Here is a 15,280-nt window from a genome sequence, read left to right on the forward strand (position 1 = left end):
CTAAAAGAGTTGCAGGACAGCTTGGCCAGACAGTCAACTTAGCACAGCGTGCAAGGTCAGAAAATGTATACCATAGTAGGAAGAGTGCAGTGTGGCACTTCTTTGTCCAAAACCCTACTGATGAGGCAAAGGTTACCTGTAAGAAGTGCGGAAGGACCTTTAGCCGAGGTAAGCAACTCAGAAATTTGAATACCAGTTGCATGCTCAGACATTTATCCAACATGCACTTGCAAGCGTGGACGGACTACAAAGCCTCAGGCAGCACATGTGCACCTGCTCTGACTGAAGGTAGCCAGCAATGCTCCATCGCTTCCCCCCACTGTAAGACCACCGCCACCGTTAAGCACACCACCAGCACTAAATGTTGAGGTGTCGTCGCAAGGCCAAAGCACTCAGGGAATCACAATGGTTTTGCAACACAACACTGAATCTAGGCCATCACCACCAATACCATCACCAACCCCCTCTCACTCCATCCGGTCCACCGCTACTTCCCCCATAAGCAGCTCTCCAGTCCAGCTCACCCAACCAGGCACTCTAAGTAGGACAAGAAAGTACTCATCCGCGTACACTGTGTTTGAACGCCTACATTGCCAAAATAATCTCATTAGAGATGATGCCGTACCGTTTGGTTGAAAGTGAAGCTTTCCGCGAGCTCATGGCCTACGCAGTCCCACGCAATGACCTACCCAGTTGGCACTTCTTTTCTCGAAAAGCTATCCCAGCCCTCCACCTGCATGTGAAAGACTTCATTGTCCATGCAGTCAAGCAATCAGTGAGTGGAAAGGTGCGCCTCACAACAGATGCATGGTCCAGTAGGCATGGCCAGGGCCGTTACGTGTCCATCACTGCGCACCGGGTTAATGTGGTGGATGCAGGCTCCACAGGGGACAGAGGCGGTGGAACAGTGCTGCCTAGCCCACGGTATAGGAAACTGTTGGCTGTAGGCTTTCGACCCTCCTCCTCCATAAGCGAAAGCTCGTCCACAGAGCACAGTCGCATGAGCACTCCATCCGCAGCTGGCAGTGTTGCACAGGAGGTGTCCCACTATCGAACAGTTAGTTGTATGCATCAGCAGGCTGTGTTAAAGATGATGTCTTTAGGCGACAACAAACACATCGCGGAGGTACTGGCCGACTACTTGCAGCGAAAAACTGAGTCATGGCTGGGCAGCCTACATCTTGAGCCAGGAAAGTAGTCAGTGATAACGGACGTAATTTTGTGGCAGCCAAAGCCCTTGCAAAACTCACACACATACCTTGCCTGGCTCACACTTTGAACCTGGTGGTGCAGTGCTTCCTTAATAATTATCCAGAGTTAACGTCCCTGCTCCATAAGGTGCGAAGACTGTGCTTGCACATCCGTCACTCGGCCGTACACTCCAGCTGTATGCAGAAGCTGCAGCAATTGCTCCACCTCCGAAAGCACCGCCTAATCATAGACGTTGCAACAAAGTGGAACTCCACCCTGCACATGGTTGAGAGGCTGTGCGAACAGAGGCAGGCTATAATGCATTTGTGGGAGGATACACGGGCAGTCAGTGTGAGGGAAGACGTGGAATTGTCGGGTGTGCAGTGGTCAAAGCTGAAAGACCTCTGTAAAGTCCTTCAGTGTTTTGAGGAATGCACACAGCTGGTAAGCGCAGACGACGCCATCATAAGCATGAGCATCCCACTTATGCGTCTGCTCATGCAAAGTTTGACGCACATTAGGGATCTGGCGTCTGCAGCAGAGGAGGAGGAATAGGAGGAAGAAGAGGAGGAGGGAAGCCTTGCTGACAGGCAGCCATTGTCTGGTCAGGGAACTGTCAAGTACCGCTCACACGACTGCTAATACTTCATTGATTAAAAGTGACAGGAGACAGCAGTTGTCAACTATGGTTACAAACTACTTCTCCTATATCGATGTTCTCCCTCACAGGTCATTCCCCTTTGACTATTGGGCCTCTAAACTGGACACCTGGCCTGAATTGATACAATATGCCTTACAGGAGCTCGCTTGCCCTGCTGCTAGAGTGTTATCTGAAAGAGTCTTCAGTGCTGCTGGATCAATCCTGACAGAAAAAAGGACCCCGTCTGTTGCCCCAAAATGTTGATGATCTAACCTTCATTAAAATGAGCCATGCATGGGTTTCAAAAGATTTTGTCCCACCTTCCCCTGATGACACGCAGGATGCCAGAAAATTGGCTCGCTTTTGTCCCCCTCTTCCTCGGACTTGTCCAATTCCTCCATTTGCAGCTACTGAATGTCTAGCCTACACATCAACATATGACATTTTTTAAACCTCCCTAACTGGGCTGCCCACCCCTCCCAATCGCTGGGGTCAACACCTGGCGCACCCGGGCAAATGCCGTTGCTCTGAACAGGTGGATGGGCCCACTGATGGGCGATGGCCCTGGCACAGGGCCCCTCATAGTACAATACAGTGTCTGACGGTGGGGGGCCCACTCGCTGTCAGACACACCAGTGTACTATGTGGGGCCCTGTGCCAGCACCGTCACCCACGAGTGTGCCCCCCCTGCTTGGTCATGGCCACAGCATTTGCAAGTTGCAATACTTACCTCTCCATGCTCCACCGCTGTGTAGTCTGGGCAGTTAAATCCTTCACAGGGACGGCCACTAGAAATTTGGTGTAATGATCGATGATGGTTAAGATGTAGCTATGGCCTGTCCTGCTGGCCACTACCTTCAGATCATCAATGGCTACCATTTGTAATGGAAGTCAACTTAAAAGCCGATGCAGTGGTGCTTTATGATTACCTTTCACAGTTGTGATAGTCACAGATGTGGGACATTCCTGCCACCATTTTTCAATGTCTCCTCTCATGGCAATCCAATAGAATCGCCTACGGCCTGTGGCTTCTGTCTTTTGCACTCCAAAATGACCAGACACATCATGATAGGCAGTGAGGAGCATGTCTACATCTCTCCCTGTGATTACAATTTGATGGAGATGAGTAACGGTGATGTGATCCACGCTACTGCGATAAACCAATCCTTTCTTCACAAAGAACCATTTTCGCTGTCTCCACAGACACAGTAATTGAGGGTCTGCATTGCCTCTGCAACATCTACCAGGAAGTTTTGCCGCGATGAGTAATTCCTAAATTTCTGCAAACACTCGAATTTCCGTCTGCACTTGTATCCATGTAGTTTCCAGTAGCTGAGAGTCTGGACAGGCTTACTGAGATTGAAATATATATGAAGATTTAAAAGTACCACAACACTGTATACTTGTGTACGCTTCGAATACCTTTCCCTTTTTCTCCTTTTTAAATTCTGGTGTAATACATACTGAGCCTGCGAGTGTCTGTGACTGACTCCGGAAGTATAGACGGAAATTTACAATTACCCCTAGACTGGATACACCTGGTATCTGCTGATACAGTACCTTTGTTCAAAATTTTTTATTATGGTATCATCCATAGTGAGTGAGCGTGTGTGGTTTACGCCTTCTATATATACGGTGAATCGGAGATACCAAATTTTACCCTATACTCGATACAGCTTATATATCGTTATACAGTACCTTTGTTCGACATTTAGTAATACGGTCAAATCCATACTGAGTAAGCGTCTGAGAGTGACTACGGGACTATATATACGGAGATTTCAATTGTACCCAATAATATATATACTTGCTATCTTGTTATCCAGTACCTTTTTTACAACATTTTTTATTATGGTCAAACCCAGACTGAGTGAGTATCTGAGGGTGACTCCGGAGATATATACTAAGATTTCAAATTTGGCCAACACTGTATACAGCTGTATGCTTCTGACACAGTAACCTTTTTTGCTATTTAGATTCTGGTGTAATCCATAATGAGCCTGTGAACGTCTGTCTGCTACTCCGGAAATATATTTGGAGATTTAAGATTACCCCAACACTGTATACAGCTGTATGCTTGTGTTATATTACCCATTTACAGCTTTTCATATTCTTGTATAATCCATACTGGGCCTGAGAGCGTTTTTGTCTGCCTCCTGAAATATATACAGAGATTCAGAATGTTTACACTATACTATATATACCTTGTATCTGGTGATACTGTACCCTTTTCAACTTTTTATTTTATTGTGTAATCCATACTGAGCCTGTGAGCGTCTGTGTATGACCCATGAAATGTATACGGAGATTTACTGTTATCCCTAGACTGAATAGAGCTGTATGCTTCTGATACAGTACCATATATCTGCTGGTATTTTGGGTCCATTTTTCAAAACATGAGGAAGTATGGTGGAAGAGGACGCGGACTTGGGCGTGGGGGGCCACCTGGTACTGATGGTGGTGGTGGTGCATGTGCTGGTAGTGCCAAAAACACAATAGCAGCTAAGGCAGGAGGTGTTGAGCCTGCGTCATGGTGTAGCTCCAAAAAGCCTGTAAGGCTCCCTTTTCTGAGAGTAGGTAGCCTACTTTTAAAGCCGAAGCATCAGGAACTGTTTTTGGCTTATATTACTTAAACAGCCTTCAGCTCTATCGCCTCCTCTTCTGAAATTTAAAAATATGCAAGCACTGAGTCGTCAGTGCAAGCTTCTGGTCAGGAGCAACCCCTTTCCTTGTGTCCTTCACCCACACCAAAAGTGAAGGATGCGGCAGCACACACTTCAGATTACTCCATGGAGCTCTTTTCACATACCATGCCTGGGTTCATTAAAAATGGGGCCTATCATATACTGGAGCATTCCAAATGTGGGACATCAGACACTGGAGCAGCATTTACAAGGCCCATTATACATTGGAGCATTAGAAATGGAGCCCATTATATATGGAGCATTATTAGGGCCTATCACACACTGGAGCATCATCCATGAGGCCCATCATATACTGGAGCATTCCAAATGGGGGACATCAGACACTGGAGCAGAATTTACGGGGCCCATCATACACTGGCGCATTAGAAATGGAGCCCATTATATATGGAGCATTATTAGGGCCCATCATACACTGGAGCATCATCCATGAGGCCCATCATTTACTGGAGCATTCCAAATGGGGGACATCAGACACTGCAGCAGCATTTACGGGGCCCATTATACACGGGAGCATTAGAAAAGGAAACCATTATATATGGAGCATTATTAGGGCCCATCATACACTTTAGCATCATCCATGAGGCCCATCATATACTGGAGCATTCCAAATGGGGGACATCAGACACTGCAGCAGCATTTACAGGGCCCATTATACCCTGGTGAATTAGAAATGCAGCCCATTATATATGGAGCATTATTAGGGCCCATAAGACACTGGAGCATCATCCATGGGGCCCATCATATACTGGAGCATTCTAAATGGGGCAGATCAGACACTGGAGCAGCATCTATGGGGCACATTATACACTGGAGCATTAGAAATGGGACCCATTAAATATGGAGCATTATTTGGGCCCATAACACACTGGAGCACCATCCATGGGGACCATCATATATTGTAGCATTATGTGGAGCTCATCATATACTGTATGGAACATTATATGTGACCAATTATTCTGCATGGAGAAATATATGGGGCTCATTATTCTGTATGGCGCACAATGTGGTGGCCATAATACTGTATGGAGTAATATACTGTCCTTTTTTTGAGCTATTGTACATTTTAAAATAGATCAGTAATGTCATGTAAGCAGTGAAGTATTTGTCATTGTACTATACCTATATTTCTGTGCCGTATCGGAGCATCATGAGTTGTGGTTTGTGTTAAAGGGGCGCACTGACACTTTTTGGCCCAGGGCACACGAAAACCTGAAGCCAGCCCTACCCCTCCACAACTTTAGCCAAATAACCCCCAGTTTTCAATGTGTAACTATTATTATGAAGTAAATTAAGGTTGGCAAGCTTCAGTAATAAGAATTGATGCTTTTGGCATTGAAATGGGCACTGTAGGTGTGTTTACTGTCCTCCACTCCCTGCCGACTTTGCTTCCCCATTGACTTGCATTGGGTTTCGTGATTCAGTCGGCCTCTGACTTTTCCCTATATTCGGCCGATTTCGTTCGACCCGACTGTTGCAAAAGTCGGGTTTCATGAAACCCGACTCGACCCTAAAAAAGGCAAAGTCACTCATCTCTATGGAAAACCCATGACCTATGATGCAAACCCAGGTCTCTGACCCCGAACACTACATTGCAACTCAAAATCCTTTGTGAATCTTTACATTTCATAATGTCTTGAACACAGTCAAGACAACCAATGCCAGGAGCACCAAAACAACCTGAAAATATCTTTGAACCTCTGCCATATTTGACTATAACAACCATATCCTTTTCTATGTAGGCCTCATTCCGTTTACAGTAAACAGTAAAATGATGTGCTTTACCAAAAAGCTCTATCTTGGTCTCATCTGCCAACAAGACGCCTGCTGGACCTCTAAAAATAGTGGTGGCTGCCTGCTGGCCCTCTATAAATTGTGAGGACCACCTTATGACCCTGCAAGTTTCTAAATTTACAGTATTAACACTAAACAGAAAAATTGCCCACCTGAAATGGGTATATTATATTGCAGTAGCAATATATGGCTATGACCCGCCCCGGAGGCAGTAGGGTACTCAGTGCTGGGCCCGTTGATTTCAATGGGAGATGTCACAGTGGCAGTGACCCAGTCCGTGGCCTCAGGCAGTCAATGTAAAAGGGGTAGACTGATGGGGATAAAGTTATTGAGATGATTCGTGATGCCACCTGTGGTTTCTGGTCAGTTTGACCAGCGCTGCAGGGTAGCTTCTCTGGGACAGATGGTGTTGTGTAGCAATGATGTTGAAGCTCCCCACAGGTGGAGCTGTAGTCCCAGAGCAGTAGTAATAGGTGTTGAGGGAGAGGGTGCAGTGTTAGGCACAGAGATGTAGCATTGCTGAAGGAGTTGCAGGAAGAAGGCAATGACACAACAGGGTGCAGTTTCCTTTACCTTTACTGTGCTTTGTCAGTGCAGTCCAGGATCCAGATCACAGATGGAACAGGAGTTGATTAGCCTGGAAGCAACTTAGGAATCTCTCTATGCAGATGGGTTGTGTAGTCTCCTTCCTAGCGCTTATCTGAGGTACTTGCAGTACTGAGTTACACTGAAGTTCCCCTTGCTTGCTCTCTTTTAGAACTCCCTCATATGGCAGGCAGCCATAGCCTTCTATCTCTTCTGGCTCACACACGTTACTGCTGTGCCTCCGAGTCTTAGTTGGGAACAGAGCATTTACAGCCTCTCGTTCCTCCGATTTCTGCTGCAGGACCATCAGCATCCACACATCTTCGGATACCGGACTCCGAACCATGCGCTTGAAGCCAGAAGTGGGCCTGAATTCACCTCTATCCTCCAGCTCCTCTTTTCCACATCCACACACTTTGTCCTCCTCACAGAACTCACTTAACTTCCCCTTCCTGGCCCCCAGAGAGCAGCTCCTCCCCCAGTTTGGTTCAGAGCTCCCTCTGCTGGCATGGAGTGGGAACTGTGCTGTGTGCTGTATTTACCTGATAGAGAGACCCTTCGTTGCTTCCAAGCTTGACATCAATCCTCCCAAGGAGGAAGGTAATGCCGCTGTGGTGACCATACTCCTGGGGGTGCCACAGCTATGCAAAGCATAGACCGCTGCTTGCCCTCCAAAAATGCTTAGCAGGGATTGGCTTCCAGCTGTCTAAAACTGTTGAATGAGGGCCCGCTGCTGGTCCTCTAAAATTAGTAAGGGCCACCTAAAGACCCTCTACAAATAATGAGGGACACCTGATGGCCCTGAATAAAAAAACTTTGTGACTTTCAGAGTCTCTCATTCATAAATTAAACAGGATATGTCTGATCATGCCTCATACACCACATGGCCAGATAAGGTAGCAAAATGTTCAAATTACATTTTCTGGTGAATACTTTTATCACCTTTGAAAGCAATGCAATCATGCAAAAAACGCAGCAAAAACACTGCATGTGAACTTAGCCCAAGGAGTGGAGGACCATTTTTTTTTCTTATTTATTTTGCCTCATATACAAGTCATTATCCTGGAAAGAATATTTATTAACATTTTTTCTCGTAAATTCATTTTATCTTCAGTTTTGTATGTTTTATTGTCAGCCTCTAAAAGTGGAATAATACTCTGACAACATTGTTCCCCGCAGCGACCTTGGGTTCAGAATGCTTCCAGGAGTCTTCCTCATACTTTTCTTATGCCATTTCAGTCATATTTACATTGATTAGAGCAATTTTTAGATCCCTCCAGACCTTTGGGGGAGAGGGTAGGGAGCGCCAGAAAACAGCTTGAGTTTTGCATTGACTCCCATTATGCTCATTACTTGTGCCAAGCACTCAAGCATTTTAGTGCTCGCTCATGACTAGTTGACTAGTCTTGATGAATCGACCCCTTAGAGTATTATTTTATTTTTATAAATAATCATTTTCTTGCAGAATCCCTCATGATGAAGACAATGCATTTACATGGCCTCCGTACACATATCAAGAACAAAACCATGTCGTACTGAAGACTGGAAAATGGGAAGTTCAAAGAAATTTATATTCTAAACGATGCCGCTTTTGGAATTTCCTCCTTCCGAAACTTGTAGGAGAATTTGGTAAGGAAATGTTAGTGCAAAGTGATATGCTATTAATTAGTCTACTTCAAATATATAAGGGCTAGGACAAGGCATTGATGGTTACTTAGGAAAAAGTTACTGTAGAAGATGGATGGAAACTTGTGGTTAGTGTATGGCTAAGAGAAAAGGTGAAGATTTCAGGCATGTTATAGGTGACTGAGAAAACAACATGGGATGACACAGAATTAAGCAACCTACAGATTTGGAGATACCCTATATAAGGAATTGGACATGCAATGCTGGAGTGCAGGACAAAATTAAGTGAGCTAGTTTTCTGTGGATCAGTTTTAGTGTAAATTTATTTTTTTTGGAAAAATAAGTAATCTGAATGACTTTAAAGGAGGCATGGTCATCGGCAGTAGAATAGCCGCTAGTAGGTTTTTAAAAGCTTGCCAGTGATTTTAGAGTTTTCTAGTATAACAGTGTCAATAGTATGCCGAGCAGTGAAAAAATGTATGGTCTGGTCCGATTAATCAAGACAGCATGCTGATAGGTGAGTCATAATTCTAAACAAGTGCATGAATCAATGAATGAACCATTCATGATCAGGTGTGAGGCTGAGTTCACACGTGGCGTTTTTTTCGCGTTTCCGTGGCGGTTTTAACCGCATGATTTTGCCGCGAAAAATAAGCATCCCATGCATTCCTATGGGATTTCGCAATGCTGTGCTAATGCTGCAGTTTTTACCGCAGCAGAATTGCGGCGATCCCACACCCATAGGAATGCATTGTTCTGCTTACTTTCCACATGTGGCTGTGCACACCATGCGAAAAGTAAGCAGAACAATTGCGGATGGTACCCACGGTCCGGAGGAGAGGAGACTGTCCTCTGGGCTTTGGGTACCATATCCCTGTATAAAAATAGAATTTAAAATAAAAAATATTGTTATTCTCACCTTCCGACGTCCCGCTCAGCCTTCCCGCCTCTCTCCACGCTCCTGTTCCCAGTAATCCTTTGCGAAAATGCCCGCGATGGCGTCCGTTCTCGCGGGATCGCGAAGTCTCGCGGTCATTCGCGAGACGTCGCGATCCCGCGAGAACGTACAAGAACGTACATCATCGCAGGCATTTTCGCAAAGGATTACTGGGAACGGGAGCGTGGAGAGAGGCGGGAAGGCTGCATGGGACGTCGAAAGGTAAGAATAACACCATTTTTTATTTTTTTATTATTTTTTACATTTTATCTTTTACTACTGATGCTGCATAGGCGGCCTCAGTAGTAAAAGGTTTGTCACACTTGTCAAACACTATGTTTGACGAGTGTGACCAACCTGTTAATCAGTTCTCCAAGCGATGCTACAGATCGCTTGGAAAATGCTAGCATTTTGCAAGCTAATTACGCTTGCAAAATGCTAGTTTTTCCGTGAGAAAATCGCGGGAATTTAAAATTTGATTTTCCCGCGGAATGGAATTCGGAATTCTCGCAGTAATTTACGTGAGAGTTCCGCTACGTGTGAACGAGGCCTTAAAAGTTCAGACTGGTGGAGGTGCAGTAATGGTGGATGTTTTCTTGGACACCCTGTGTCCTCTGATACTTGTGGATTGATATTTGGAGAATAGGGTTTACCTAAGTATTGTGGACCACCAAGTTCATCCCTTTATATTTACCCAATTTCAGAAGGACACTTTTAGCAGGACAATACACTCTTCCACAAGGGTCGTATAGTTATGGATTAGTTCCAGAAACGTGACTGCAAATTTTCCTTGCTCCTCTGACCTTCACAGTCCAAAGTCCTAATTTGTTCAGAGACTGTTAGTACCTTCATCTAATTTGTGGCAACTACTGTCCACATGGGCAAATATTCCTACAGATTGATATCATCACCTAGTGGAATCTATGCCACAATAAGTTTACTTGGTTTTGTAAGCCAAAGGAGGTTCAACACTCTACTAGATTGGTGACTCTGATAAAATGGCCATTTAGGGTACTTATGGAAGTATGTAAGTTATGGCATTGGGAAAAAAGCTACCGGGTCATGAAGACCCCATTACAGAGAAATAAGGAGGTTAGACTTAAGAGACAACTGATTATTTGTATCAGGGTATGTGCACACAGTCATGTGCAAGGAGGATGCTGGTTGTGTTATACAGTGAGTTCCCATTGCTGCTGATTAAGTTACTAAAGGAACTAAATGAAATAAGTCAAATGTAATTATTTAAAAATGTTTAAATTATTAAGAAACAAAAAATAACACATAAAAGTTCAAATTACCTTTCCCCCTTCCAAAAATATAGAATTTTTTAAAAAGTCAAATCTATGGAAATATTAAATTAATTAAAGGAGGTGTCTACTACTTGGACGACCCCTTCTTGATCTAAATGTTTGATCCCGATAAAAAGAGACCTTATACTCACCCCCGTGCCGTCGCCATTCCAGCGGTGTTGTCACTTGCTCTCCCTGGGGCTCCTGTGCTGTTGTTGTGACATGTGACCCCGGCGCCCAATCAGCACTGGCAACACTGTCTCCGTCTTCATATGGATTGAACATGAAGAGAAAGTTCAGGCTGCAGCTGATCTCAGACTTCCTCATCATGGGGACAGTGATGCCAGCGCTGATTGGACACCTGCATCACTTGTCACAACAACCACAAGGTAGTCCCGGGGAGAGCGAGAACCATCGTCACGGGAATGGCGCCAGTGCGTGAGATGAGTATAGGCTTTTATATTTTAATCATGGCCAAGTGTGGGATATGACAAGAAGTTATCCTTGTAGTCATCAAGTTTTTTCACCCTTTTAATGAATGTCTTAAATACAAATCTAAATGTCTGAATTGCCTTTTTCGGCCAATCGCACTTCCCCAACAAAATGCAACAAGAATGGATCAAAACATTGTATGAATCTAAAATAGCACCAATTAAAGCAACAGCTTGCAACAAAAGGTAAACAAGCCTTTATTCAAGTAAAAATATATTAAAAAAATACAAATACAGCGGCAACACAAACCAATATATTTTTGCTAAGTTCTGAATTTTTTAAATTGCTAAATATCTATATATAATAACATACATGTTTGACATAATTGTACTGATTTTGAATATTTTGAAGTCGTTTTTACTCGAGTCATCAAAGATTTATGCCATAAAAGTGGTGAAAAACCTTTGATATGCTGCAACATCTTTTCCACGCCACTTTGTATGAGCTCTGTCGAAATTGGCAGAGCTAAGGAGGAGCTGGTAAGGGGCATGGCCACGTTCCCCATCAAACTCATCAAATGTGGCATATTATCTATTCCAGAAATACTAGCATTTCTATCATAGAGCGCAGAGACGCACAACACTTAAAAGAGATGCCGAATTCATTATGTGGCGGAATTCTCAGAATAATTTTGTGCCATTTTCTCTGTCAAGGCTGGAGTAACATGAGCTGGGGCTATGCCAGTCTCGATGAATTGGTATCATACTTTTTAAAAGAAAAAAGCAAAAGTGCAAAATTTAAAAATTGCCCGTTCCAGCATAAATACGGTACTATAAACCATAGCTTGAAATAAACAGCAGAGCCAGAAAGAGGGTATTAACACCAATACAAAATAAAAAATGTATACTTAGTAGTACTAAAAAAGCTACTAAATACTCTCATTTCTTTTAGATAAAGACTTTGATGGAAATTTATGGAGTTCTAATGTGACTGCGGAACAAGTGTGCCCCAGGGATGCACGATCAGAAGATTCTTGCCAATCAATTTTGAACTGAAGATTTATTGTTGCATACAACTGTGTAATTTCCAGATTGCAAATCCAACAAAAACATTAACATGTATTAAATTTAAAGCTGCGTTCACATGTTGTGGTTGTTTAATGTGATCATAGAAAGCAAAAAGCACAAATATCCTGAACTAAAAAGTAAAAAATAAACTGCAAATAATGCATGAAGGTAATAATAATAATAATAATAATAATAATAATAATAATAATAAGGGTATTTACTAAACATAATTTTGATCAAAATAATGCACAAGCCATCCCGCCACGTCACGCCAACCCTTGTGGGACAGTCCCTACTCTAGTATTTAAAACCTTTTCACTTGCCAAGTGACGTGAATGTGAATAAGGATCGATCGGCTGAACCACTAGTAAAAGCATAGGCCAGATGGGATGGTTTTCCCAGCTCAGAAAAAGGGCGGTCACACCCTTATATGCACTGAATGCACAATGAAATGAATGAGTTTTTTATTTTTTTTATTAATGTGATCATAGTAGAACTGTAACGAACTGTGCCTATCACACACCAGCGCCATACTCCTTCATAACATGCGCCATACATATACTGCTATGCGGGAGATGCGTTCCCGCAAAGAGCAGAATATCTATGGTGGCACGATCGCACGGCGTCACGCTGAGCGCCGCAGCCATCACATGTGGGTGTCAGCTGTATGTGACAGCTGACACCCCTTAGCAATGCCCACGATCAGTGCTAGTACCGAATTTGGGCATTTAACCCCTCTGCTGCTTCTGTCAGTAGTGACAGCTGTATAGAGAAGCATCGCACAGGGAGGGGGCTCCCTACGCACTTCTATTAGGCCAACACGATGCGCCAAGGGGTCCTTCTGGGTCCTGAGGGAAGGTGGCTTGTGAGCGCCTGCTGAAAGCAGGCGCTGGCATGCCTTCTTCCCTGCCTGTCAGATCCTGATCTGAAACTCTGCAGTGCAGTGTGTCAGATCAGCAATCTGATGTAATATTGTAATGTCTTATCCTGGGACAATGTGAAAAAGTTTAAAAAAAATTACAAAGTATAAAAATATTTTTTTTAAATCCTTAAATAAAGAAAAAAGTAAATATTTTTTCCAATAAATTCATTTATGGAAATAAAAAAATAAACAATAAAAGTCCACATATTTGGTATTGCCACGTCCGTAACAACCAACTCTATAAAACTGTCCTACTAGTTAACCCTTTCAGTGAACACCACAAAAAATAAAAAACGAGGCAAAAAACAATTCTTTATCATCATAATGTTGAACAAAAAGTGCAATAAAATGTGATAAAAAAGACAGGTGCAAATGAAAATGGTACCGCTGAAAATGTCATCTTGTCCCACAAAAAACAAGCCACCATACAGCTCTATCAGCAGAGAAATAAAAAAGTTATAGCTCTCAGGATAAAGCATTACAAAAATAATTATTTTTTCTCTAAAATAGTTTCCATTGTGTAAAAGCGCCAAAACATAAAGAAGTATCGCTGTAATCATACTGACCCGAACAATAATGCTGTCTAACTAATTTTACTGCACGCGGAACGGTATAAAAAAAAACTGTTTTTTGTTCATTCTGTCTCCCAAAAATCAGAATAGAAAACAATCAAAAAATGTTATGTGCTCAAAAATGGTACCAATGAAAATGGCATCTCGTCCCGCAAAAAACAAGACCTCACATGACTCTGTCGGCCGAAATATAAAAATATTAAAGTTCTCAAAATATAGCAACGCAAAAACTAGTTTTCACAATATAAAGTGTCTTTTAGTATGTGACAGCAGCGAAACATAAAAACCCGATATAAATCTTGCATCGCTGTATTCACACCGACCCGAAGTGTAAAGTCGCCTAATCACTTATACCACACAAGGAACGGCGTAAAAAATAAATAAAACAGATTCTTCACCTACTGTATTTTTTTTTCATTCTGCCTCCCAAAGATCGCAGAAAGGCTCAGCGCACATTTATCCTGTGCTCTGCACAGAGCGCATACACCTGGGTTTCCCTGTAAATCTCTGAAATACGTGATTCAGACAGAACCACCGGCGGAAATTTCCCTACAATGAGGCACATGGAGTCACTGTTGACGCCGTAGGACCTGTGATCTGGAGGTGTCCGTCTTTTTAGTATTGCACAGTTTTGTGCACTTCTGAAAAGGACACTGCTGAACAGAGCCAAGATGGAGTCCAGAGTAAATCTGCTGCCTCATTATAGTAAATAGATCCCTCAGGGTTTCATCTGAATCACATCACTTGGAGATTTAGATGGAAACCCCAAAGTAAGTGGTCAGCATAGAGTGCCAGATAAATGTGATCCCAAATTTTATGGAAAATGTTCACAATAAAAGCTTGAACTCAATCCACGTAAAAAAAAAAAAAAACCCCAGTGAGGTCTGTTATCTGTTAATGGAAATATAGGGGATTCCACGTTACTGGAAGCATAGAGGCTCCGGTAAAGCGAAATGGTTCATAACTCCCCAAAAGAAATTCAGCAAATTCTCTGCTCCCAAATCCAAATGTACCCTCCCTTCTGAGCCCCAGTGTGCCTAAACAACATTTAGCGCCCACATGTTTGTCATTTCTGTAGTGATCAAAGCCCTCTTAATTTACAGGTGCATGTCTCCAGAAGTATATGGTTGGGCATAATGTACTGGTGACTGCAACATACCGGTCACTACAATGGCAGTTTGCAATTTTCACTCAGCAACATCCACTACTGCCTGTTTCCACACCCATAGAGTCAAAATCATCACTACATCTCTAGATACATTCCCAAAGGGTTATAAATTTCCAAAATAGGGTCATTTGAGGTGGGATTCTGCTTTTCTAGCACTTTGGGGCTCTTTGTATGGAATCCACAAAGTAGTCTAGGAAAATCTCCGCTCCAGGAGGCAAATAGCCCTTTGTCCCTCCTGAGTCACTCCGTATGGCAAAGTAGTACTGTACAGCCACATATGGGATATTTCTACATTCAGCAGAAATTGTGGGACATATTCTGGTGCCATTTTATCCATTTTCCAGTGTGAAAACTT

At 43.2% G+C, this 15,280-nt stretch overlaps 1 protein-coding gene across 5 annotated transcripts in view; it reads left to right on the top strand.

Moving 5' to 3' along the window:
* The window catches only part of LOC141083086 (acetylcholinesterase-like), a 218,923-nt gene extending 204,769 nt beyond the window's left edge, over window positions 1–14,154 (top strand). For all 5 annotated transcript variants that reach the window (XM_073567260.1, XM_073567257.1, XM_073567259.1 and 2 more), the window contains 2 exons: window positions 8,378–8,541; window positions 12,148–14,154. In XM_073567260.1, coding sequence (XP_073423361.1) covers window positions 8,378–8,541; window positions 12,148–12,251 — 268 coding nt within the window. In that variant the 3' untranslated portion in view covers window positions 12,252–14,154. The remainder of the gene's footprint in view (window positions 1–8,377; window positions 8,542–12,147) is intronic.
* The last annotated feature ends 1,126 nt before the right edge of the window (window positions 14,155–15,280 follow it).

This window comes from Dendrobates tinctorius, unplaced genomic scaffold, assembly GCF_039654945.1.
Source record: "Dendrobates tinctorius isolate UK_male_01 unplaced genomic scaffold, ASM3965494v1 ptg000019l, whole genome shotgun sequence".
Taxonomy (NCBI): Eukaryota; Metazoa; Chordata; class Amphibia; order Anura; family Dendrobatidae; genus Dendrobates; species Dendrobates tinctorius.